Below are 27,097 nucleotides of genomic sequence, written 5' to 3' on the forward strand. Positions count from 1 at the left end.
TGTGTTGGGCATACAGGATAGAGGGAGGAATCCTACCCCACCGTGGCTCGGGGGGGGGGGTTCAGTGACCTGACGGTTTTGCCTCGTTCGACCCCCCCCCACACCCCACCCCCCGACCCCCTCAGATCAAGCTGCACCTGCCAGCCGCTGTCTCTCCCAACGTCGACAAGCGGGGGGGATCAACACGTTTAAATTGTGTAAAGCTCTCCCCCAGTATTACATACAACATATAAATACGGTGTCAAAATGGCGCAAGCGGTTCAGTTGTGTCCGAGCCCCAAGTGGCGGATTATCCGTCAGCAGCGACTCCAGGCTCTATAAGAGCGTTTGTGAGTGAACAGCAGGGATGGGACTGAAGATCGCGTGGCTCTGAGACGGTTGCCAACGTGCCTTGTGAGGAGTCTGAGGAGGGAGGTGGAGGAGCGTCTGTTTGATGCTGAACTGGAAGAGACCTCAGAGGACTCCTGAAGGTTTGACTTGAGCTTAGAATTCTGTTTGTAGAGGGAGGGTTTCCTATGCAATATGTAGTGTGTTTAATTATGTACTTGTAGGAGGGTGTGAAATAGCAGAGCAGAAAGACATTGCATATTTTAGATGGGTTTTACATGTATAGTATGCACTGTATGTAGTATGTACTGTGTGAGTATGATATATAATTGTGTGTTTTGTATAGTTACCCAAAGAGGAGAAAGCACAAAGGATTGTACTTGCTATATGTGTAGATTTTATACATATTTTTTTCATAGCCTATACTGTACCTCTTTTGATGCTCTTGATAATTCCATGCTCATTATACTGAGGTTTTCTCCTCTGATATGGGTTGGATTTTTGCCTACATTTAAACAATAACAGTAGCCGTTAGCTAGGTTGTAATAATGTAGGAATTGACATGAAATCAACATTGATCATAATAATGCATTTTGAGAAAACTTCAGACTTGTTTGGGGGGGGTGAAATGTATCACTTTTAAAAGTTGTTTATTTTATATTGTTTTCCCGTCTGTGTATCTGAGGCGTAATCCTTGGTGGCTGTTGAATGAATAAAGCTTTGGTAATTTGTGTCAGTATGAATGATAGTGCTTTAGTTGTTGGGATTAATATTTACTCTACTGTAAAAGCATTCAAAAAAATCTAACATTGATTTGAATCGCAGATGGGGCTGAAATGTGTGTCATGTAATACGATTTTATGGTACTGATCTGTCATTTGTTATAAGTCGTCATTTTGCCCTCATTTGCCCTCCCACACAAATTGCTTATGTGGGTTTATGCAATACGATATCATTTGTCTTTCTCTCTGGTCTGGTCTGGTAGTTAAGCTTTTTATGAGGCATGCTTGTTAAGGGCTTTCTCCTACATGACTTTCTAACTGCAATTAAAGAAATGAAGCAGTGGTGCTGCAGACCTGAGTGCAGAAAGAGTTCACCTGCCTTAACCACGTATCACTGCTGGCCCTGACCATAGGTCGCCTGGTTAATCCAGATGCCTGGCTAGGGGCACACTCCCATCCCAACCGGCCTCAACCAGGGCTTTTAGAGGCAGTAAACATGGGTCTGTATGCACTAATGAGATGTTTAGGGCATATCACGAGTGTACGGTTTCATGGTTGTAATCACTTTCGTTTCGTTACTGTATACCTCCCGTTTAACCCGAATGTTTAACTGAAGGATAAAACATGCAAGAGTAAAAAGTGTGCATGATGGTGTGTCCTTGTGGGGATTTTATTTTCTGTATGCATTAAAATGAAATGTATTAATGTGTTATCTGTTCTGAACAGTACCCTGCTTACCCTCTGGCAGTCAAAATACGGGCCTTGTCTTTCCCTGCGCTGGCTAGCCTTTTGGCTAGCTCTGAGACATAGCCTACTTTTTGGGGTTTCTGTATCTGAAAATGTTCATAACCAGATATCTGTCTACATAAAGGCCATAAGGCACAAATCATGGTTTTGGGTTATTTTTCTTATCTGTTTTTCTTTCCCTTTTTTCCTAAATCCTCTCTCTTTTATCTCTTTACTAGGCCATTAGCAAGGATGTGTTTTTCACAGAAAATCATTTACATAGAAGACTTAACTCAAGTCTGATCCCACATTGATCCACCACTGGTTATGAAAACCTGCACCCATACGTTAAATTGGTAAGTTCTATATATATTGTCTATATATAGATATTCAGACTATTGTTTTCATCTTTTACAGATCTGAAGACTGAAGTCTGTCAAAACATTTAATGATAAAATATCCTCCCTTTGTTATTGTTGTTCAAATAACCTTCAAGAAAATATGCAGCGACGGTTTTTGTTTATATACATTTCCTTTCAAAGTAAAATCATTGTTATACTGTATTCACATGTAGCTGCTATGAGTTTTTGTGTTCCACAATGTAACTTTACATTGTGTTTTTGTTGCTTGGTGTATCAGTACAGTGCAAGAGACACTATATGCTGTAACAGAAAAACATGTTGCTTCATGTATTATTATGATTATTGATTTTTCATGTGATTTATATGTGATTTTTAAATATGATTTGTATTACTATTGTAATAGTAATTGTTGTTATTATTATTATTATTATTATTATTATTATTATTGCATGAGGCATTAGTGATAAGTACTAGCCTACATGCCATGTTATTTGTCTGTATTTTAATCATAATTTATGTCCTTTGCGTCACATTTTTCAGGCAGGAGGCAAGATGTTTGTGGAGTCTATTGTCCGATGGGGTGTGTGGAGCATCTTGGTAGTACAGTGTGGACTGACAGTGTCAGCCGCGTCCTGCCCTCCGAGGTGCGTGTGTCGGCCGGACACTACGGAGGTAAACTGCTCCGGCAAACACCTGACGTCTGTACCCGAGGGCTTCTCTAACGCCGCCCGGCGCCTGGACTTGTCCCGCAATAAGCTGAAGACGCTGAGTCGCCGCCAGTTCCCTGGCCTCACCCAGCTCCAGGATCTGGACCTCAGCGACAACATCATCTCCATGATCGAGGTGGAGGCCTTCAAGGGTCTGCAGAACCTCCGGAGTCTTCAGATTAAGAACAACCGGCTCAAGATCATCCCGGTGGGGGTGTTCTCCGGCCTCTCCAACCTGCGCTACCTGGACCTCAGCGAGAACGAGATCCTGGTTTTCCTGGACTACACCTTCCGGGAGATGCAGCAGCTGCAGCTGCTGGAGGCCGGGGAGAACGACCTGGTCTTCATCTCCCACCGGGCCTTCAACGGCCTGCAGAACCTCCAGGAGCTCAACCTGGACCGCAGCAACCTGACGTCCATCCCCACCGAGGCGCTGTCGCAGCTCCAGAGCCTGACGCGCCTCCGGATGCTGCGCCTAACCATCTCTGCGTTACCCAACAACGCCTTCCGCCGGCTGCACCGGCTGCGCAGCCTCATCATCGCCCACTGGCCCTCGCTGGACACGCTGGCCAGCAACAGCCTGATCGGCCTGAACCTCACCTCGCTGGTCATCAGCAGCTGCAACCTCAGCGCCGTCCCGTACGTGGCGCTGCGCCACCTGGTGTACCTGCGCTACCTTGACCTGTCCTACAACCCCATCACGACCATCCAGGGCAACCTGCTCGGGGACTTGCTGCGCCTGCAGGAGCTGCACATGACCGGGGGGAGTCTCCTCCGCATCGAGCCGGGAGCCTTCAGGGGGCTGGCCTACTTCCGCCTGCTCAACGTGTCATCCAACCAGATCAGCACGCTGGAGGAGTCCGCCTTCCACTCGGTGGGGAACCTCCAGGTCCTGCGGCTGGACAACAACCCGCTGGCGTGCGACTGCCGCCTGCTCTGGGTGGTCCGCCGCAGGCTGCGCTTGAACTTCGACGGCCGCCAGCCCACTTGCTCGGCCCCCGACATGGTACGCGAGCGGGAGTTCCGGGACTTCTCGGAGAAGGAGCTCCCGAAGCTGTTCACCTGCCGGCCGGCCCGCCTCGTGGACAGAAGGCCCCAGGAGGCCAGGGTGGAGGAGGGCACCACTGTGTTTTTCTCCTGCAAGGCCGACGGTGACCCGGCGCCCAGCATCACCTGGCGGTCGTCTCAACAGACCAGGATCTCCTCGACAGGGCGGATCAGGGTGCTGCACAACGGGACTCTGGAGGTACGTTACGCCCAGGTACAGGACAGCGGTACGTACCAGTGCACAGCAGGCAACGCGGCCGGCAACGACAGCCTGATGGTCAACCTGCAGGTAAAGGGGTTCCCGCACGGGAACCGCACGATGCCCTTCTTCTCCGATGATGAGGGCTGGATCGAACCCTCGTACGCGCCCACCGCCAACTCTTCCGCCCAGGTGGCCAACCCGTATCCCTTCGACGCCAAGACGCTGATAATCGCCACGACCATGGGCTTCTTGTCCTTCCTCAGCTCGGTGGCCATCTGCTTCGTCTTCATGTTCTTCTGGAGCCAGAGCAAAGGGCAGATCAAACATACAGCCACCATTGACTTTGTGCCCCGTTCCTCGATGGGAGGAGGAGGGGATGGAGGGGAAACAGGCAGGTTCACTATGAAGCTTATCTGAGGTGCATGAGGTAGAATACAAAGGATTCTGCAAGGAAGTGGAGGGACTACTGTATGTCACCTCCCTGAGTGTGGTAGCTCAACTGGGAAGCAAAGGGCCATTTGCCCCTATTGGTAGGCTGGTTTATTGGTCTTTCTTGTGAGGGGCTGGGAAGGGTCTACTTGGAGAGCAGTGGGTAAAGGATCTTTACTCTCTGATCTCCAAGCCTACTTACGTTACGGTACAGCATTGTTAGATATCTAATGATCCTGGAGAAGGTCATTTAACAATGGTGGTCTGGAAGCAGGTCGCTCTAATGTTTGTTGTCAAATACATGTCATTTGCTTGCACTTAATTTAACAGGCAAGTTACAATTACAGTACTACACATCTAATCTTCTGTTGCAACAGGGAGACAAAGACAAATACAGGTATGTTTTTTGCTAGATATTGACAATGCTCTTACAGGCAGCTCTAAAAGTGCATACAGTATCAAGGTTCATATCAAACATATCAGGTGTGCTTGGTTAATAATAGTGTTCAGAGGTTTATGTCTCAACTTGCCAATACAGGTCAACCAAGTGTTGCCCTTTTGACCGTAGGGTAGCTATTTATGCTTATCCACAGGGGATCACATCAGCATTTGTTGTAAGGCTCTATGAGACCATAATATGCAAACAGATTGTAGAATTCAGTAGTTATAATAGATGTGTAGAATATTGTAGCCAAATAGATATCAGTTTCAATGTAACTTTACAGTATATCATGATTTACTTTTTGACTAGTCACTCTTGTGTGTGGGTATGTTATCTTGGGGGAGAGGATTTCTGTTGGGGTACTATTAAGTAGTGGTTTTGAAAATATGATTCTAAACGGGATATAGCAAACTGTACTGTAAATAAGAATGTACACAATTCCATTTCACAATATAAAAATCTTATCAGTTCAAATTTGATCATATTTCCAGTGTGTGAGTCCTGTAATGAAATAATGCTACTCTACTACCATCAGCAATGTTTCAAAAATCTTTATGAATTTCTTGCTTTTTTTATTAAGAGAGATATACGTGTATGTTTCTCTCTGTTCCCTCTCCAAAAAAATGTCATAAATCATATTGAATTGAAAATATGTGCCTGAGTATGATACTCACTGTTGTAAGCAATGATAACCAATAATGGCAATCTGTATCTTATGAAATTCAATGGGAAATACAGTATGGGGAGTGGACATCTATATTTATATTTTTGGCATTTAGCAGATGCCTTTATCCAAAGCGACTTACAACAACATTTGTCTAAGTAAGTGAATCATCTATCCATCAGTCATCGCAAGTAAAGTCATCTCTGCTCGGGCGAGGGGCCATTAGCAGTCATAATGCTGGAAGAAGGATTTTTAAAATATACAGTAGAGAAACTGAACAGGGGGATGGAGAGGTTTCAGGAGGGACAGGTAAGGTGTAGCCTGAAGAGATGGGTCTTCAGTCTACGGCAGAAGATAGGGAGTGACATAGGGAGGGACATTGTCCTACCCTGTGTTATTCTATGGCTTTACTTTATCTAGGACCAGGATCTAGGATCAGTGTCACTCAAATATGCCACTTTTATGTCTTGTCCACTTTTTTGTAGATATGCACTGTTTTGTAGATACGCACACACACAAATACTCTGCTTTGCCATGAAAATTATGTGCGTATAGTCAAGTCTATTGTTTTGCTATGTTATTTGTAAATACGTCGTTTTGCATTTGAAATGATAAAATTCCTATATTTAAATCTGCCTCATGTGTATGCATTGTTTTGATCTGTTTCACTCAATATCCCTCTTTGGCCTATTAAATCTGCTCCAAAGTCTTCCAATGGACCTGACTTGGGCTCCATTTGAATTACTGTATTGTTAATGCCTAGAGAAAGATACATATTTATTTGCATAAGACACACACAACACTTAATCTAAATCGTTTATACTCCGTTGGCAGGTCTGTTTAGTCAATTAGAGCAGACACACACACAAACACACGCTCATCGCCTCAGCACCCAGATGATGCAGCACGTTGGACATATCCACGTTTGTCCCCCCGCCCTGTTGGTCTGCAACTTTCTAACTCGGTAATAATAAGTCATATCTGATGTCTGCTGATGTGTGAGGTTCATTAGTCCAATTGAAAGTGACAGACGAAAGGTCGACCTTTTTGAGATCCACTGACATTTCCGCGGCCCAGACAGACACGAAGCCCACACGGCTCTAAGTGGATTCCGCAGAGAGCAAATCATGTTTCCCCTCTCCTGCCATTGCCCAGAATAACCCAGAAAAAAAATATAATCACGTGTATGGGGCCGAGATTTAAACCCTTTTGGATTACCTCTGCATGTCTCAATCTGCTATATGGGTCTGTCTGGTAGCGGCTACCGCAGGGCCTAGCTTGGCCTGTCATATTATCTGTGTTAACCATTTCCTCTTGTGGAATACAATACAAAGGTCAAGGTAAGAGTGGACTGACATACCAACGCACCAAACGAAGTGCACCAAGTGAATACACAATCATGTTTCTGGTTATGGCCTGCCTCACACTGTTAGGTTGTTAGGCCCACAAAGACTACAATACAACACAGGGTCTATCAAGGGGCTGTAAAAGGAAAGTACACATTTCATTGTTATGATATCGGTATTGTTGCTCAACAACAAATATGCTACTTTCAAACTGCACTATTAACACAAATGAAATACCGGTAAGAGTAGCCAGTAGTACGGTAAAACTGTTTGTCTGACAATAATAATGAGAAAATGTGATGTTCCCCTTCTCTGTGTATTGGCCACCAAGTGGTGCTAAACCATCATAGTTAGGAAGGGGCATGTCTCATCTATAATACACATACAAGTAAGTAGACTTAACCTAGGATGCAGTGAGAGCATCAATTCTGTTTATGGCGCCATGTTCTGCTAACTGAGCCCAAAGGACCATCATCCATTACAGTTAGCAAACATATTTTAATTTGCATTAATTATACAAAAGAGCCGTGCAGCTGTTTGGGAAGTCATGATCATTTTATGGAGCTCTTAGTAATTGGATATTAGGAAAAGGGAAAAATCAGCACTACAGGTGACTAAGTGCACTCATTTATCTGTGTGCGACTGTGTCCCACACTCTCTTACATCTCAAATAATAGCTACTACATGTATCTCAATACTCTTTAGGCTATAATGTAATGTTTAAAGCCATCTCTCTTCATTTAGGAGGTATGCAGTTGTTGTTTATTGCAACATATAGTGCCAAAAACCGCGGGAAACTAATAACAACCATCGGGATCCAAATGGTTTGAATGTAAATGAAGGATTCTACTGTATTTGCAAACAGTGTCGAGACATCACACTAATACTCACTAATAGTAAGAGGATGTTAGTGGTCTTTAGCGATCGAGAACACACAGGGCACACACACGCCACTTCTATTAACATGGGGCCATCCATTAGGTCATGTTCTCTCTGCTATGGACATCTAGCATTTGTCAACTCCAATGGTATTGATGCATCTTCTGACATTTAAGTCAATTGGCCCCCTTAGATGCACACACAGCAGAACCTCCCTGCTGATTCATTGCTATGTGGCTGCTCATAGTGAGTATTGACAGGTATTGATTTGACAATATTACAGTAAAATTAACCTCCAATAGTATTACTGGCTCCTTGATGTGGTAACCAGTGCTAGCACCATGCTAACATACTGCCTGGTTAAAAAGAAGATGGCTGTTTGTTCCTGAGAGAGACACCCAGTTTGTGACATCATGTCATTTCTCTTGATTTGCCACAAGGAACACATATTGAACTGAATTACTCATTCAACAGCCTGCATGGAAATTCAATAAGAAAAACCAATAGGATATAGGCTATGGATAGATAGATAGTATTTTCTACCTGTCTAATCTGTGTGTATATATGCAGTCATGGCTTTAATTCAAAGAGAATCTGCAGGCCCATCTTAGAATAAAGCACACCATATCAAATCTAGCAACAACAAAAAAGAAAAGAAAATTGTGAGCACATTTGTATTAAATTACATGTCAGGCAAGAGCAAACACAGGGTAACAGATCGTCAAAGGACATTCACAAGGAACAGATTCTTAGAAAACAAGTCATGATATAGCCTATAGCCTAGGAGGAGAGGGGAGAAAAAAGATCAACAGTAATGAAGACAATCAATCCTTAAATACATAGGAATCAATGTAGCCTATAATACGTTGGGGCTGCAATATTATGTATATATATATTTTTTTTTTTTTAAATGGTGTTCCAAGTATAATACCAACTCATAAACGGTTTGTCCCCCTCTGGCAAATGTGAAATTCTTGCCTCATCATTTGAAATAGAGCAACAGGTACTAGGCAATACGGCATGATGGGGTTGCCAACTAACGGTATATTCTGAAGGTGCGCTCCCTTTACAGCGGCTGCATTCTCTCACCACCGGGACCACTTCGTGAGTTTAGAATGATAAGGTTCTATCTCCGTTTAGGGCAGTTCAGAGATATTGAGCGTCAAAGTTTTGACATTCCATTATGTTTTGTGAGATGGAACCTTTGTATTTTATGAATTACTAACTCAAAAATGTCAACATTTTAAATAAATAACACCACACAGGCATTAATAAACACCTAATGCATCAGATTATGTAAAAAACACAATTTTGACAAAAAGAGATAGAACCTTATAAAGCTCACGACTTCTCTTTCTCTTGCGCCCCTTCCATCCTTCCATCCTTCCATCCTTCCATCCTTCCATCCTTCCCTCACGCCCCCCTTTCCTTGTGTTTTTGAGGTGGAGTCAGCTGGTACCCCGAGTTCTTCGGACTGCTGTCGTCAAGGAAAGACCTCCACGGGATACACGAGATTGAGGGAGAAAAGGCTACTGATAGAACCGGGCAAAAAGACTCTACCATTATGAAAGTCCGTTGAAAGGCTCCACATAGATAAATAAAAGATCTGTAGCCTACAACATTTGAAGAACGCATCTGATTATTACATGAACCTTGGCTTATCTTATCGGACACCGTGTGTAGACGTGGAAATGATGAAACTGATCGTATTTGCATGCATCCTTTTCTCCATGGCTTTGGCCGAAAAGTCACCTCGGCTGAAATTCATTGTGAAAGGTAAGGCTATACGTGCTTTATCAAAAACAGGTCTACATTTTCTTGTAGAGTTTTTTCCCCGAACATCATTGTGCATGTCTTTTAGGCATGGTGTGACGCCTTGTTTTTATCCGTCGTGGAGATTAATGTGGAGTTAAATGAATGAACGAATGAATCACATCCTATTTTTTAAATCAAAGCGATTTATTAGGTCTTACCGGTGTCTCACCCTGGTCTCACGAACAGTATGCTTTTGGTAAAGGGTAGACATAGCCTAATCAATTATATTAGCCTATACTTACCAAGAAAAAAAAGAAATCCTATGTTTCTCTCAAAGCGTATTGATTAGAATGAATCTAAATTCAATGACAGTGAAAATACTTAATTAGGCTACACCATTCATTGAACTTTTCATCAAGAAAATATTGTCAGTCATTACTATGGGGCCTAAAGGAAAACACATGTTTCCCACAAAATTCAAATAAGCATCTCTGGTTAATAACATACAAATGAAACAGGAGTGGGCAGAAGTTTTCATACCTGTCAGGAACATGTTCGTCTGTGGAATCCAGAACTAATAGATAGATGTTCCAGAAACCATCAGCCTAATTAAGTAATCAATCACAGCACAAGTGCACAGATCAATCATTGCTCATGGAATATATATACGCGCGTTTGCATAATGTCAATGCAGTTATTATGGGATGTTGTTGCGTGACACTTATAAGCATGTTGATATGAGGCCCTATGGCTCTGGCGTGTCGTCATCGATAACTCAAGTTATCATTGCCGTCTTCTTGTCGTCATGGAAACGGGCTGTCGCTTGAACATAATAATCATAATCATATTCAGAATATTAACCTTTATTTTTATAGCACTTTTCCTGTATACGTTGCAGCTCAAAGTGCTTTAATCATTCATACAATCTGAAAGTGTTTTAATCATTCATACAATCAACATTTAATCATTTAGTCATTTAAAGGCGATATTAAAAAGATGGGTTTTCAGTCTTGACTTGAACATATTTGCTGAGGTTGCATCCCTGATGTAAACTGGCAGTGCATTCCACAATTTGGGTGAAGAAAACAAGAATGCAACCTCACCAAACCTCTTCTGTTGTACATGTGGTACACAGAGAAAACCTGAGAGCTCCATGTACCATTCAGAAAGCTGTGATGTTTCTACATATAGACTAAACCTACTTCTGATCAGCACGAATGTTAGCAGACCGAGAAACACCGCATGTCACAATAATTGTCTAAAAGACCTGTGCCGGCGTTAGTTTACATGTATTAATTAGGGCAACATTACAAAACTGTTTCTGCCTCCTCGCGCGTAATTATAGTGAAATAAATATGCCTTTTGCAAGTCGACGCAGCTCGCGCTGCAGAACTGCAATGCAGGTCCCCGAGCTGACGAGATGATGGGAGCCCACTGCAGAGAACGGCGAGGGTAGCAGCGACCCCATAAAACACACACACACGCACGCACGCACACACACACACACACACACACACGCGCGCGCGCACACACACGCACGCACACGCACGGCCCGATGAATAGTTATGGAAAATTCCACGCAGCCAACTGAAAATTATCTATTCAACTCACGCCCTCACACGTCGCACAGCTATTTAATATATTCACAATCAATATCGAGGGCTGTGTGTGTACCAAGTTGGGATGTGCAAATGCTGTACAGTCGTTACAGCTGTGAGGCACAACATTCCTTTTGGCAGAGGAGCAAGACAGCACAGACACCAACAACAATACGTGCTCGCCATATCAATCTGATGTGTAATGCTACTGTATGTATGCAACACGGACCCTATAGGCATCGTGATCTTTGCAGGTAGCCTGGCGGTATCAGCCCTACTGCATCTGCAAAGACATGAGTCAAAACATGACAGACACGATCGATTGTAGTCTGACGTTCCTCTCTCCCACCGGGCAGTACAAACAAGGTTTAACGGTGTAACGTGTCTCTATGTGTGTGTGTGTGTGTGTGTGTGTGTGTGTGTAATCTGTAGTCGGACTATTTCAGCACCATGGACTGCTGCACCTCCCATTTTCGGCCCCTAGTGCCGCGAGCGCTGGTGGTCTACTCTCTTGAAACGCCAAGAACGTCTCGCTCTGAATTGGCCAAAATAATATTGTGTGTGTGTGCGTGTGAGTGTGTGTGTGTGTGTGTGTGTGTGTGTGTGTGTGCGTGTGAGTGTGAGTGTGTGTGTGTGTGTGTGTGTGTGTGTGTGTGTGTGCGTGTGTGTGATCTACACATTTTCTCGTAGGAGTAAACGGTCGCAAGGTTACATTTCCTTTTACCATGGCAACTAAATCATTTCAGAAAAACTTCATATTGCAAGGACATGGAGGGAGGAGGGGATCTGAATACCAGATCAACAGGGAGGATTTTTTCACGTGGTATTTCATTTCATGGCATTTCCTGAGATGCAATACGTCAAACTGGGATCAAACTGTGTGTTGTCGTCCACTGAATTCAACCGCCAACATATGTAACAACATGTATACAATGTTTATTTTTTTATTTTTTTAGAGAACGGCTTATGACATCTGGCCACAGGGACAACAGTTGAAAAGTATAGCCATTTGGCTAACACTGACTCATTTACCAACTGGTGTATTAATGTGTACTGTCCCTGGTCAATAAAAAAAAAGATAAATGAAAAAATAAAAAAATATTAATGTCATCATTTTGTATATAAACGACCCCCCCCCCCCCCCCCCCCCCTAACCGGTTTTTGGTATGACCCGCAGAGCCTCCCAGGTTCCACTTCACGAAACCGGAGAACTACATGACGGTGTACCACCAGGAGGGCACCAACGTGCTGTACGTGGGGGGGCAGGCGGTGATCTACATGCTGACGTTCACGGACAGGGGGGTCCGCGACGTGCAGGTAGGCCTACGGCAGAGGGCCGCGAAGGGTGACACAGTAACCCAACGCAGGGACAGCAGAGCGGGTTAGATATGAGACGGCTGCCCTTGCGTTGACCCAGTTCAATAGCAGAGCTGGAGGGAGGAGAGGAGGAGAGGAGGAGAGGAGGAGAGGAGGAGAGGAGGAGGTAGGTCAGGTATACATAGTGTATGCATATGGAGCAGGGATAATCTCTTTCCACGTGAAGGGGAAGGATAGCACAGTGGACTAGTAATGTCACTGTAGGCCAAAGACAACACTTTGTGCTAATAATAATACGAATAAAAATAGATTTAGTTTAAAAGCACCTTTCTCAAACTCAAGGACACTGTACAGAAAACCAAAGAGAACAAAACCAACACAAACAGAACCAAAATACAAAATATAAAATCATATCCCCCCCCCAAAAAATAATAATAAATGGTGTAAGAGCTCTGGGGAATAGTGTTATGCCATGCTGTATGAAGGTGAGTCTGCACAGATGGGTCTTGAGTCTGGTCTTAACTGTAATAATGTGTGGCCAGACAAACAAGCACGGAGGAAACACAAACAGAAGTGTTGTGTGCTGTCTACATGGTTACATGTTTGCCCTATTTAGGCCTATAGATTTGTCAGATATTAGTTGGCTAATATCAGAAATGTTCACAGTGTACGGTAGATTCAATTGAATTTGATGGCAGCCGTTTGCAAATATTATGCTTGAAAATAATACAGTACATGGATCTGAGTTATTGCTAATGTTGTATCGTATCTAGAAATGTGTCTTATACAAGGTGTCTGGCTTATTGCAGATCCCCGTCGTAACGGATGAGAATGTGAAGGCGGCATGCATAGCCAAGTCAGCTCCGCCCCAGGTTGGTGGTCATCATCATCATCATCATCATCATCGTCGCCCTCGTCGTCGTCATCATCATTATCATCATCACCATCATCGTCATCATCATCATCATCATCATCGTCATCATCATCATCATCATCGTCATCATCTCAATCATCACCAACATCATCATAGTCTCCATCTTCTTCTTCTACAGAGAAGCATCAACATGACTCATTGACAGAGACTCTGCTGAACTGTATTTAACATTCAAGTCCATATTCTGTCTGGACGTTTTTCTGAGAAAGACGACCACTGACTGTATCTTTAATGAAGTAATGCATATGCAAGTTATGCAGTCAGTGCATTCCCTCAGTACTGCAGAGGTAAGTCTTTTGTGCTCTCTGCCAAATTAGCGAGAATGGACCAGATCCAATGTCTCCTCTCTAATCCCCTCTATCTCTCTCTCTCTCCCTCCCTCACTCACTCTCTCTCTCTCTGTGTTTCTCCCTCTGTCTCTCTATCTCTCTCTCTTTGTGTGTCTCTTTGTCTGTCTGTCTCTCTCACACTCTTTCTCTCTCTCTCTCTATCTCTGTGTATCTCTCTGTCTCTCTGTGTGTCTCTGTCTCTCTGTGTCTCTCTCTCTCTCTCTCTCTCTCTCTCTCTCTCTCTCTCTCTCTCTGTATCTCTCTGTCTCTCTGTGTGTCTCTGTCTCTCTGTGTCTCTCTCTCTATCTCTCTCTCTCTATCTCCCTTTCTCCCTTTCTCCCTTTGCAGCTGGAGTGTGACAATTTCATCACAGTTATTCAGAAAGTCAATGACACATTTGTGGTATGCGGGACAAATGCAGGCACCCCTAAATGCTGGCTGCTGGTAAGCTAATACAAAGATATCAAATGTGTCCGCTGCAGCAGGCTACTGTTTTCATCTTGTTTTCACTCGTGAGGTTGGTTTTGCAATTGTTTGATGTCATTTGCTTTCTCCCCCACAGGTAAATGACACGGTGCTGACTGACATCCCCACCGATGTGCAAATGGCATCACCTTCTGATATCTCCTCGCCCTATCCCTCCCAGAGGTCCGTTAGCTTGTCTGCAGGTACGAGACGAGAAAAAGATGAGAGTCCCAACCAGGCATATCGATCACATCTATCCAGAACCATTTTCATTTCTAATTTTGGCAATTTTTTAAGCAGCCACCTTACTCCAAAGCAACTTACAACACATACATACAAATACAAATACATTTGAAATAAGTGAATCATCTATCCACCAGCCATAGCAGGGAAGAGTCATCTATGCTCAGGCCAGGGCTCATTGGCAGTCGTCGTGCTAGAAGGAGGAAGAATAATTTTTTTCCAAGATCCCATAGTCAACATATAGAGCTATAGAGAATAGTTAGAAATAGAGTTATACAGTAATAATATAGCCATTACCAATGATCCATATTGTGGAGAAACACAGTCACAGTTTGCTTGGTTCTTAGGATCTGACGACAGTGGAGACTGGAATCGATTGTTGGACCAATGAGCCGGTCATTTGCTGGCTAACGATCAGTCCAGATCAAGCCATTACTGTCATGATTCCAAATGCTGCCCACTAATCATTATGGAAACAGCGCACTAAGTGGGTGATTGGAATATGGTTATAGGATGACGCTGATTGGTGCAGTCAGCTGTCCTCTGCTAATGTTTTTGATGTTGTTTCTTTTTCTCCTTCCTCCTTTTCCCCTCTCTCTCTCTCTCTCTCTCTCTCTCTCTCTCTCTCTCTCTCTCTCTCTCTCTCTCTCTCTCTCGCTCTCTCTCTCTCCCTCTACCTCCCTTTCTTTCTCTCCCTCTCTCTCTCTCTCTCTCTCTCCCTCTCTCGCTCTCTCTCTCCCCCTCTCTCTCCCTCTTCCTCCTCTCTCTCCCTCTTCCTCTCCCTCTTCCTCCTCTCTCTCCCCCCCTCCCTCTCTCCCTCTCTCCCCCCCCCCCCTCTCCCTATCAGATGGAAGTCTGTACTCTGCTCTGTCAGCAGTGGGCCGTCACGCCGGGTCAATCCGTCGGACCTACAGTACCCAGAAGCTGCTGAAGACAGAGAGCAAGTGGCTGCTGAGTGAGTGGGAGTATGTTAACTGTCTGGAAGTGTCTGGGAACCAGCTCCAGATAAGGGGCTCGGGCAGATAATGAGTATGTTACTGTAGGGGTGGGTGGGTGGCAGGGAAATGCTATTGCGGCAGATGAGCTGGAGACTCGTGCGCTGTTGGTAGCTCCTCTCTGTGGGAGTATGTTCATTATCTCTCCCTCTACACCCTCATTGCAGGACGTGACGTTAGAATTACCGGTATAAGGTTCTATCTCCATTTTTGGTCAAAATTTAGTTTTTTACATAATCTGATCCATTGGTTTATTACTGCCTGTCTGGTGTTATTTTTTTTAAAATGTTGACATTTTTTAGTTAGTAATGAATAAAATACAAAGGTTCCATCTCACAAAACATAATGGAATGTAAAAACTTTGATGCTCAATATCTCTGAACTACCCTGAACGGAGATAGAACCTTCTCATTCTAAGCTCACGAGGAGTTAGGGAGCGGTTAGGGATTACTCATCGAATTCATCACCGCAATTCATTTTACCTCCCACTCCCACTCTTCAAAGACTCTGAGACTTGTCGTGACTGATGATGAATCCACAATAAGTAGCGAATCTCTTTTATGACTACCAGTGACCCCCCCCCCCCCCGTGACGTTGACAATGGACGGGACCCCAGGACCTTCATGTGCAAACAGACCCTCATCGTTCTACAGACTTCTAACACACTCCTAACACACATCTCATCTCCACTCTACACAAGATTACGAAATGTCACAAGACTCTCTCTTTCTTGATGCCACCCTCTCCCCCTCCTGTAATGTTGGATTTCTGGTCTGTTCAGCCATGTTTGATCTTGAAAGCCAGTGAGAAGTACAGAAAGACTGTGTAAGGTCTCAAGGAGATGAAATGGATAGGGAAAGGTATTCTGCTGATGAGAAGATGGATAGCGGTTACTAAGCGTTAAGGCAGAGGTTGTACATTGTTTCCCTTTTTTAAATGTATTTGTATTGTATTTGACCTTTTCTTTTTACTGTTTTCCTCTGCTTTTATATTCATTCTATGCTTGCATATGTTTTTATATATGTTTTTATATTCACTTTATGTTCGTATTCCTGTTGTAAAGCACTTTGATCTGCATTTCTTGTATGAAAGGTGCTATATAAATAAAGCTTTACTTACTTACTCTCCTGCCCTGCTGCAGATCCTCAGTTTGCTGGTGCGTCAGTGATCCCGGCCTCCCAGAAACAGAAGGAGGAGATCTACTTCTTCTTCAGCGAGCTCAACAACACGGCCAATGTGGACGAGGAGCCGTACAAGGCCCGCATCGGACGAGTCTGCATGGTAACCGCGCCGACAACGCCACATGTCAGATGTACGAGTGTAACAGGTTGGCTAGGGCCGCCGTACAGAACCACATTTCTAAAGCTGGTCCTCTCAGCCAGCTCAGTCAGTACAGCATGGCGCTAACAACGCTTAGGTTGTTGTGGATTCGATTCCTGCTGGGACCATATGTACTGACAAATGTATGCGCTCACTGCAATGTAAATCGCTTTGGACAAAAGCGACAGCTAAATGGCATATATGGAAGAGGAAGGTATACAATCTACTCTGTATGCTGCAATTAGACCAAGATTTCGGGTGGAGAAATATGTTGAATAAAAAAGAAAATTGTCCATCTACCCCAACAGGTGGACGAGGGGGGCATTAAGAACCTGCTGGCCGACTCGTGGACCACCTTCCAGAAGGCGCGTGTGATGTGCGGGGCGGGCGTCACCCCCCAGCAGTACAACAACATCAGACAGGCCTTCGTTCTGTCCCAGGACAAGACGGGAGTCATGTACGGGCTGTTCGCCAACGCATGGTGAGACGGATGACCTTTGACCTTGCATGCTGCACCCCTCACGGCTGTGTTACGATGCTCTGATACCCTCGATGCAATCAAGACCAGACCCCGGACCCATCTGTTCAGACTCGCCCTAGCACAGCGTGGCGTGGGTCCTCCTGAGTAACACTATGCTGCATAGCTGCCTGAGCGCTTACGTCATTTTTCTCTTCTTTTTTTTTTTACACAATTTTTCTCTTTTGTATTTTTGTTCTGTTTCTGTTTCTTTTGTTCTCTTTGTTTTTTGTACAGTGCCCTTGGCCTTGAGTTTGAGAAAGGCGCTTTTACATTTTATTATATTAAAATATAATTATGTGAGGTTTGAGTCGTGCTAGAAATGCAGAAGTGCAGTGGACTGCACAGACAAAGACGTACAGTAATAATAATAATAATAACTTTTATTTGTATAGCGCTTTTCCTGCAAACGTTGCAGCTCAAAGTGCTCCAATCATTATATAATCATAATTTAATGATTTAGTCATTTAAAGGCTATATTAAAAAGATGGGTTTTTAGTCTTGACTTGAACATATTTGCTGAGGTTGCATCCCTAATGTAAACAGGCAGTGCATTCCACAATTTGGGTGCATAAAATGAGAATGCAGCCTCACCAAATCTCTCCTTTTGTACATGTGGTACACAGAGAAAGCCAGCGTCAGAAGACCTGAGAGCTCTATTGGGCTGATATGCTAGCAAAAGGTCTTTCAGATATTCTGGTGCTATGCCAGTGAGAGCTTTATAAACAAGCAGAAGGATCTCGAAATCGATCTATTCTGTCAGTAGAGTCAGAGTCAGTACAGAATCTCTCTGATTGGCCAGCCACGTCTACATGGACAGCCATCAGCTTTCAGGGATGAAGGTAGATCGAGCCATCAGTCTGTGTAAACTGAAGTGTGTAATAGGTGTGGGAAGGAGATTATACAGTCATTACTGTGAAAAGCAGGTAATGATTAGATAAAAGTTTGTTCATGATTGCGGCCCGGTCCAGCGGTTATTCGGTTACCGCGGCAGCCTAGAGAAGATACAGTAAGTCATTACAGTATGCCAATAAACCCCTGGCGACATCTGACTGTTCAGTTGTAAAGGGGGCAGCAGATGACAGTTGAGAGCCGTTGAAGGGACGGTTTGATATCTCCAGTCTTGTACCAGACAAAAAGCAACAAAATAAATACAATTATGAAATGGCGATTATGGTATTCCAAAATTGCCTACACCATAGCCAACAAGATGGTTCTTTTAAGCCTGAAATTAACAAAAATCGATCCATAAGTGCGAGAGGAGATCCCTGCAATATCGGTCAGTTTAGAGCAGTGGTTCTCAAACCTCTCCTCGGGGACCCCCAGCCGCTCCACATATTTGATCTGTTCCACCACCAGCACACCTGATTCAACTAATCAAGTACAAAGCAATTATGATTTGTACTTCATTAGTTGAATCAGGTGTGCTGGTGGTGGAACAGATCAAATAAGTGGAGCGGCTGGGGGTCCTCGAGGAGAGGTTTGAGAACCACAGGCTTAGAGTAACCTTGTTGAGACCAGTCTTTCGTAGTTTGGAAAGCCAGTAATGTGATAAAGATTACAATAGGCAATAACAAGTCTGAAAGAAGTACAGTGCAGCCCGTCTTTTTAAGCGTTGTATTGTTTTCCCAGGGACACGACGGTGATATGTGCCTACTCCATTGCGGACATTGACCAGGCCTTCTCCACGTCCAAACTAAAGGGCTACAGCAGCCCTCTGATTGGCCATCGCCCAGGGACGGTAAGACACACCCCTTCAATTGATTAGAATGTTTTTTTATTTATTTTTTACTGTTTGTTCCCTGTTCTCTATGGTCGAACGCTTGATGAGCTATTTCGTTCCTCTTACACATACCTGTGTTTTTTTGTATACAGATTTATCTGTGTGTTTCCTACATTTTATTATACATATAAATATACATTATACAAAATGTACCTCATCAAAGCACTTCTGTACAGAGCAACGCTATCCAAATTGGGGAAGTGGAAGATTTGTGGTCCCATTTTTGGAGCAGCAATAGATCAAAGACACTTGTTGTGAAGTAATAGGGGCAAGGACACTTCCCTGTCCCTCTCCTTTTTATTTTTATTTTTATTTAACCTTTATTTAACCCGGTAAGACAATTAAGAACAGATTCTTATTTACAATGCCTTATTTATTGGGGGGGTATGGGGTAAAAGAAATACAAAAGTTAAAACACATTAAACATGACAAACAAAACAGAGCCGAGAACAAGAACAGATACAAGCCAAGGACGAATCAGACCAACAAACAGTCAACAGCAGGCGAACAGGGGACGGGTCCTAGTTTAGAAGCAGTTAAAAGTGTCGTTAAAAGTGTCCATGAGTGAGTTCTTGAAGGCTGATTTGGAGGTGAGTTTGTCCAAGTCTTTTTGTAGTTTATTCCAGTCTCCTACCCACCCCTGATTACACCTCTTCCTCTGTGTGCCAGTGTACCTTCAAGAACTCCACGGCCCACACCTCCAAGAACCTGGGGGTGATCCGGGACCACCCCGAGATCGAGGATGTGATACGTCCAGTCGGGGGGGCTCCCCTGGACCTGCCCACCGACGACCACTTCACACACACCGTGGCTGACACCGTGCTGGCTGTCAACGACGAGCACTACAGCGTGCTGTACCTGGGAACAGGTCTGTCTGTCAGTCTGTCTGTCTGTCTGTCTGTCTGTCAGTCGTCGATCTGTCTGTGTCTGTCGGTCGATTGGTCGGTCGGTCTGTCTGTCTGTGTCTGTCGGTTGTCGGTTGGTTGGTTGGTTTGTCTGTCTGTCTGTCTGGCAGTTGATTGGTCGGTCGGCCAGTCTGTCTGTCGGTCGGTCTGTCTGTCTGTCTGTCTGTCTGTCTGTCTGTCTGTCTGTCTGCCTGCCTGCCTGCCTCTCTACCTGCCAATCTGCCTGCCCGCCTGCCAGTCTAGCTCCGCCTAGTTCCAACCGATATTTCCTGTTCAAGGTAATCGTCCCCTTGACAATCCATTCAAACAGGTTTGTTAAAAAGGAGCCATTTTTAAGGGTTTATCGTGAAAAATGTATTGATACTGTAAATCCCAGTATAGATAAACATAAGCTGTACTCAGGGGGGCTCTGATAAATGTGTCAGCCAAGGGAAAAGTGGTGATGAACCGCAGCGGGCCTCTGAGGTGGCCTAATAATAAACTAGAGCAGTCAGTCTTCTGTTAGAAGTAATAGGCTCTTAGTCTGGGGAGGAGATAAGGGAGGACAAGCTGTAGGACAGACTGGCTTCACTTCTGTTTAAGCTGCTCGCTGACGGACTGATCAGCAGAAGAATAGGGAAGCTATTTTAAACAAGGGGCCTTGTTCTATCAAACCCGGGCGTAGGGGAAGAGGGAGAAAAAGTTCAGTTGAAACAGTAATGCAGGAAATGAGTAAACTCATCATCTTTTTTGTCGCGCTTGTCACCACAAAGACGTCCTGTTGAAAGGATGATTGAAATTACCGCGTGAGAACAATGAGTCTTTTTATAACCTGTCCCGGAGACTAGGTTTGATCTGTCTTTCTCCTCTCTGACAACGCTCCCTCTCTCTCTCTCTCCCTCTCTCTCTCTCTCTCTCTCTCTCTCTCTCTCTCTCTCTCTCTCTCTCTCTCTCTCTCTCTCTCTCTTCTCACCACAGAGCAGGGTAAAGTGCTCAAAGTCCTTCACACCCATTCGGAAGCCTTCATCATATCTCAATATTCGCTCTTCCACAACGAGGGCCCTGTTCTAAACATGGCCATTGACTCTCAGAAGGTACCTGTCCCAACCGTCATTGTCACTACATTCTTCATCATTATTTAGTGGTAGGCGTTGTAAAACGTGTGTGACCAAAGGTAGTTTAAGTCTGTTCCAGCTCAATATAAACCCTGTTATAGAAATGTTGTTCTTGTATCTCAACCTAGCTTCTCAACCAAATCAATGGGATTTGTTCCAGTACTGTAGGCCTACTTTACCAGCTGATCAATGTTAACAATATGTTTGTTGTGATAACAACATCAAGTCCTGACATTTTACTTAGTTACTTACTACTTCCTTTTCCAGGGCCACCTTTACGTGGGCACAGCCATGGAGGTCCAGCGTCTGCCATTGGCTGACTGCAGTCGCTATGGCGACACCTGCCACGAGTGCATCCTGTCTCGGGATCCTTACTGCGGCTGGGACACAATCAGGAGGAGGTGCACAGCCATCCCAGCTGGATACAACATCACCACTGGGTAGGACTCATACAAGACATCAGACAGGCCAACACCCTCCCAACATTTAAACAGGCCCTCAAAACCCACCTCTTCAAGCTCGCCTTCACCAGTCATCCCTCTCCCCCTCCCCTTCCCAAGTGTCCCCAGCACTACCTTAATTAGGCCCCTATACTTTCTTCTATTTACTTTTTTTTTTTATTATTACTACTCGATCTTTTCAGTTTGTAAAGCGTCTTTGAGTGTCTAGAAAAGCGCTATATACTGTAAGTCTAATCTAATGTATTATTATTATTATTATTAAGACGTGATACACAGTTAGCTACGGAAGACATAGGTGACAGCAGCTGGTGAAAGTGGGAACAAGTCGGCAACCGATCAAAATGTTCTGACTTTTATTCTGAAAATTTAAAATTTCAGCCTTGTTGAAAATCGATGACGCACTCGCTAGTCAACTAACACAGCTTGTTTTGTGAGCCTGCTAGCAATGTAAAGTAGTGTTATATAGTTAACTAGGTAGTAGTGGGGATTACTCACCGAATCCATTGCATTGCAATATTCTGGCTTGGCTAGTGAGTGTGTCAATGATTTTCAACAATGTTGAAATGTATTTAAAATGTTCTGAATAAAAGTCTGAACAATATGATTGTTTGCCGACCTGTTCCCGGTTTCACCAACTGCTGTCACATATGCCACATTGGAATTGAAGACATACAATGAGCCCGCCCTCCGATTTCTACCTCCACCAGTCTCCCCTGATATGAGACTATTGAAAGCATTCAGAGCTTCAATGAACTATGCAATGTCACTTGTTCTAATCGGCCCTTGAATAGTTTGGAAATACACATCAGCCTACTATATGTTGCAATAACCCTGTAATCATTTGAGGAAGTCATACTGATGCTTCTCTCAGCAGATAAACCAGGTATATTTTTTCCATCTTTCCATGATTTTTGCTCTTATTTCTGTTTTTCTTTTCTGTGCAAACTATGTATCCTTGTGTCTTTTTTCAGTTTTTTTTGGGTGCTATCCTACCATTTTGCCCCATGGATATGATTTTGTTTGTGGTTTATTTTATCTTATTAACATGTATTAAGTGTTCTTTGTGGTATATTGAAACCTAGCTATTGACGGGAGTGGAACTCTGTACAAGCCTTCTGGGCTTCGTTCCCTCCTTGCATCATTTCATGTCTGCTAAATAAATTAAACGAACGAACGATTAAACAACTAAACTAAGAATTTCTGAGGTAACATACATCTACACTGTCACTTGCTGATGCACAGTATGTTTATGAATAACAATAATAATAATAATAATAATATTTATTATTATTATTATTATTATTATTATTATTATGTTCTTCAATTAATATTTTATTTCCCCCCCATCTCTGTATCTTTTCCCACAGGTCCATCAGTCAAAGCCTCGACCAATCCAATGCCTGGATTTGTGGCGACCCTGCTGGTAAGAGCTTCTCTTCATTTCGTCTTTGTCTCTCCTCCATCTTAACAAACCGAAAAACTGGGACTTTTCTCCGCAGCACCCGTTGAAAAGATGATATCATATAATTGAGCTGAACCCAACCCCCTAGGGCCGGCCTGGGTTACGTATAAGTTTAACCTCACTTCAAAGCCCAACAGCTTCTAGAGCCTAAGTTATAACCCAATTAATTATATTTTAAAACGCCCCTCAGTTGGGATAGGTCGTATCTCTTTCAGCAATCTCTCTTTTCCATTACTTGCTTTTTTCACACACTGTTTCAGTAGTACAACTGCCATGCCTAATATCCCTTAGAGCAGCCATCCTCTGTTCCTTCCCTGGAAATTGAGATCTAATGCTTCTCTCTCTCTCTCTCTCTCTCTCTCTCTCTCTCTCTCTCTCTCTCTCTCTCTCTCTCTCTTTCTGTCATCCCCCAATCTCTCTCTCCCTCTCTCTCTCTCTCTTTCTGTCATCCCCCAATCTCTCTCTCTCTCTCTCTCTCTCTCTCTCTCTCTCTCTCTCTCTCTCTCTCTCTCTCTCTCTCTCTCTCTCTCTCTCTTGTTCACTCTCTCTTGTTCTCTCTCTCTCTCTCTCTTTGGATGAATGACTGCATCTAATCTGCAGGCAGATATCTCTCAGTGGGAAGGCATATCAGGCAGAAAGTCAGTTTTACAGCTTTGACTATTAAGCAGACACTTTGATCCAAAGCCAGTGCAAGTATTCTCTTGATTTTGATTCATGATGTTAGTTGGAGCGTACTATGAGTCAGCAATTTCAAACAACTTCTGATGTTTTCAACTCAAAATTCCTCATATCTCCTTATCACACACGCACACACACACACACACACACACAGACACACACACACACACACACACACACACACACACACACACACACACACACACACACACACACACATTTACACTCACTACCATAACTACTGCTGTAGTTAAATAAATAAATAAATAACTGTCATGCTGACATTTCATAGTTCATATTGTATATCCTTTTGTGGATATTTCCCAATATCCTAAATGCCTTACTGTTAGTAGTACTGCTACTTTATTTTAATACTTTAAATATTGTTATTGACTTAGTACATTACATTATTGTGTATCGTTGTTATTTTGCTTTTGACTTCGGTGTACTGCACTCTTTTTATTTATTTTATTTAGCCTTTATTTTACCAGGGTCGGTCCCATTGAGACAGAATGATCTATTTTTCGAGGGAAGCCTGGCCAAGACAGCAGCTTAAAACATCGAGCTTCGACAGTTAAAACAAACAATGCAGAATTACACAATAAAACAACACCAAGTCAACAACAACAAAAAATAGACAAAATACAACCTGGTCAGAGCAATAGAGTAAAATAATGGGACTTTCATATAAAGCAGGAGCAAGAACGATATGAGGCTGATTCCAAGTTACTCACAAGGTTTTTAAATGTTCCAAGAGAAATGAGTTCCTTCAGGTTCAGAGTGCTCTGTAGTTGAGAGGTAGCTCCCAAAGTAACCATTTCATTGTGCAGTTTACTACCTGTATCCTGTGTATACTATATGACCAATAAACTCTGACTTGACATGACATGGCTTCGGTTAAACCTGTTTTTTTAAACCAAAAAAAAACTCTCTCTGCCTTCACCTCCCATAGCACTAAAGAGCCATAAGACCTCCCCCAAAGAGGTGACGGTGAACTCCAACAACACCTACGTCTTCCTCCCCTGCCCCGTGCGCTCCTTCCACGCCATCTACCGCTGGGAGAAGGACAACTGCATCAAGCACTACCCCTGCTCCATCACAGGGGAGTACTGTGTGCTAGGGCCGTCACCCGACCTGCCACTCAAGGAGGGCATCTTCCGCTGCATGGCCATGGAGAGCGGCCTGAAGGTGGAGGTGATCTCCTACAGGCTGGTGTTCAGCGGGGGTCGTCCCCTGGCCGCCTCCCTGGCCTCCGCCCTGGGGCCCTCCCTGCTGCTCGCCGCTGCTACCCTCTGGCTCCTGTAAGCTGTCGCTGTCGCTAACGCTAAAACCCAGTTCAGATCTAGGATTCGCAAACGGGACGCGACGGGTCAGTTTTAAAACGTCGCAGAGGAAAAACTCGGCAACCGTTTGCAACCAACGTTCTAAAATTGGATAGTTCAAACCGACATCGCAGATCTTTGGTTTGAAGTTTGAACTAGCCAGTTGCAAGTTAGAACGTCGGTTGCAAGTGGTTGCCGAGTTTTTCCTCTGCGACGTTTTAAAACTGACCCGACGCTTTGCGTTGCGTATCCTAGATCTGAACTGGGCTTTAGGCCTCCACCCCTGTAGCTCCCTCTGACGGGAGGGAGGAAGGCCTGGTGCACCCAGGTTAGGTTCGCAGAGCATTAAATTACAGGGTTGGGTGACTCGGAAAACGTTGCTCTCAGTGTTGCCCCCGGAAACTGTTTCTATCATAGATTTCGAGAAAGATACATCATTTTGTTTTTCTATTTCTAACCATGTAGTCCAGAAAATGCCTGAAAATATGCTTATTTCCAAATGATATACCGTATGAACAACAATTAACAAAACAATGTTAACTAACTTCAAACTTCTTAACGCATACATTAACCTCTCATAAAAAGGTTGTACATGAAGACAAGCTATAACACAGTGTCTTTTTATAGTACATGCCCATACCACAAGAAGTGCTTTGCGAACCTTGCCTCTGACTAAAAAAAAGATACGTTATATCTTGAGTTGGTCAAAATACAATACCAGGCCAATTTCTCGTTATGGTTTCTCAACCTTTTTTGAAACTTGATTGTGCTACTTTATACATGAATGTACGTGAATATTGGAAGCTTGAATACTGCTTTAACATCCAACCATCCTCATGAGTATTGTAGCCTAGTCTTTAGGAAATGTCTGGTATTGAGATATATATAAATAAATAAAAAAGCCTTAACAATTCTGGGACATACCCCTAAGCACAATTTGCAGTGAAAGAAAAACTGCAGAATCGGGTGGACTTGGTTTGGAGAATCACAGCCAAGCTTCACCTCGATGCTGGGAGGAAGTGTCAGCTTTTTGACAGGAAGTAGGCGGATGGGCCATGAGCTTATCCTCGAACCTCACTGTGTCTCCACAAGTCCTCTTCAGACCAGGGCAGTTTTTGCATCTTTTTATTGGATTGTGTATCAGATATTATTCATACAGTGCTACGCTACAGCCGTTAACAATAATCATACATACGTACAGTTATCATCGTTTAGTGGCAGATGAGGCCAACCAGAGCTGTGTTGATGACGTGTAGAGTTGCAGTTTGTAGTTTGCTGTGAGAAAAGCTTGTGATTTAAAAACCAGTACAGTGCGTTAATGTATTTGATTGCTTCAGCAAACACTGATTTCCTACCATTGCTGCCTATGTATCTGAACGTTATTCTTGATCGTTTTGAGATTTTATACCGTGGTTGTACGATATGTTAGTCATCGACTGCTTTAACTAGCCTATTTCCAATGGGGAAACAGTGGTAATACAAAAGGGTTATTTTCATATGTATATCTATATGCTGTGAATCAAAAGGCTTGAGAGACTCCAACAAGATCCTTATCCGAAGTAGAGCACTTCGAGCAGCAACCATACTCTGGAGAGAACGACTCAAATTAATGATTGAAATAATGAAGTGTCATTTTGGAAATATGGAACGATTGTTCTTCTTCTTCCAGCAGCAATTTATTTCTTTTAGCACTTGACCTCAAATAGTCACAGAATATAAATGTGCTAGAACAAAGGCACAGAGTGTTTGCTTGTCTGATATGAATATCAATGTAGTACCGACATCGAGCGCCAAGACTTCACAATGACCATCCATTGATTAGTATTTCAGTGCTCAAGTGTTACTGCGCACGCAACCACACGCAACCACATGCAACGACATGCAGCCACATGCAGCCAGACAGTAGTATCACTTCCTACTAGTTGCACAACACTAGCTCGTCTGTATCACTGAGCTTTACAAATGTACAGTTTCGGCAATTAGCCAATTTGGAGATGGCAGCAAACCATTCTCTTGCTTCAAAATGTGATACAGAGCTGTCTACAGCACGCAAACTATATAAAACT

The 27,097-nt window shown here is 43.6% G+C and overlaps 2 protein-coding genes across 2 annotated transcripts; both read left to right on the forward strand.

The window, feature by feature from the left end:
- Positions 1–2,689: 2,689 nt before the first annotated feature.
- Positions 2,690–4,510, forward strand: lingo4b (leucine rich repeat and Ig domain containing 4b; the record flags this gene model as incomplete). Its single annotated transcript, XM_080540400.1, has 1 exon — positions 2,690–4,510. One exon carries the CDS (start codon positions 2,690–2,692, stop codon positions 4,508–4,510), a length of 1,821 nt encoding a protein of 606 aa, XP_080396526.1.
- Positions 4,511–9,547: 5,037 nt separating this feature from the next.
- Positions 9,548–25,014, forward strand: LOC308166144 (semaphorin-7A; the record flags this gene model as incomplete). Its single annotated transcript, XM_080540402.1, has 14 exons — positions 9,548–9,629; positions 12,384–12,523; positions 13,333–13,395; positions 14,135–14,230; positions 14,349–14,454; positions 15,342–15,449; positions 16,631–16,770; positions 17,118–17,290; positions 18,959–19,067; positions 19,779–19,977; positions 20,972–21,087; positions 21,376–21,548; positions 22,937–22,992; positions 24,662–25,014. 14 exons carry the CDS (start codon positions 9,548–9,550, stop codon positions 25,012–25,014), a joined length of 1,914 nt encoding a protein of 637 aa, XP_080396528.1.
- Positions 25,015–27,097: the final 2,083 nt, after the last annotated feature.

The sequence above is a fragment of the Nansenia antarctica genome (genome assembly GCF_963989245.1).
Source record: "Nansenia antarctica genome assembly, chromosome: 10".
Lineage (NCBI taxonomy): Eukaryota > Metazoa > Chordata > Actinopteri > Argentiniformes > Microstomatidae > Nansenia > Nansenia antarctica.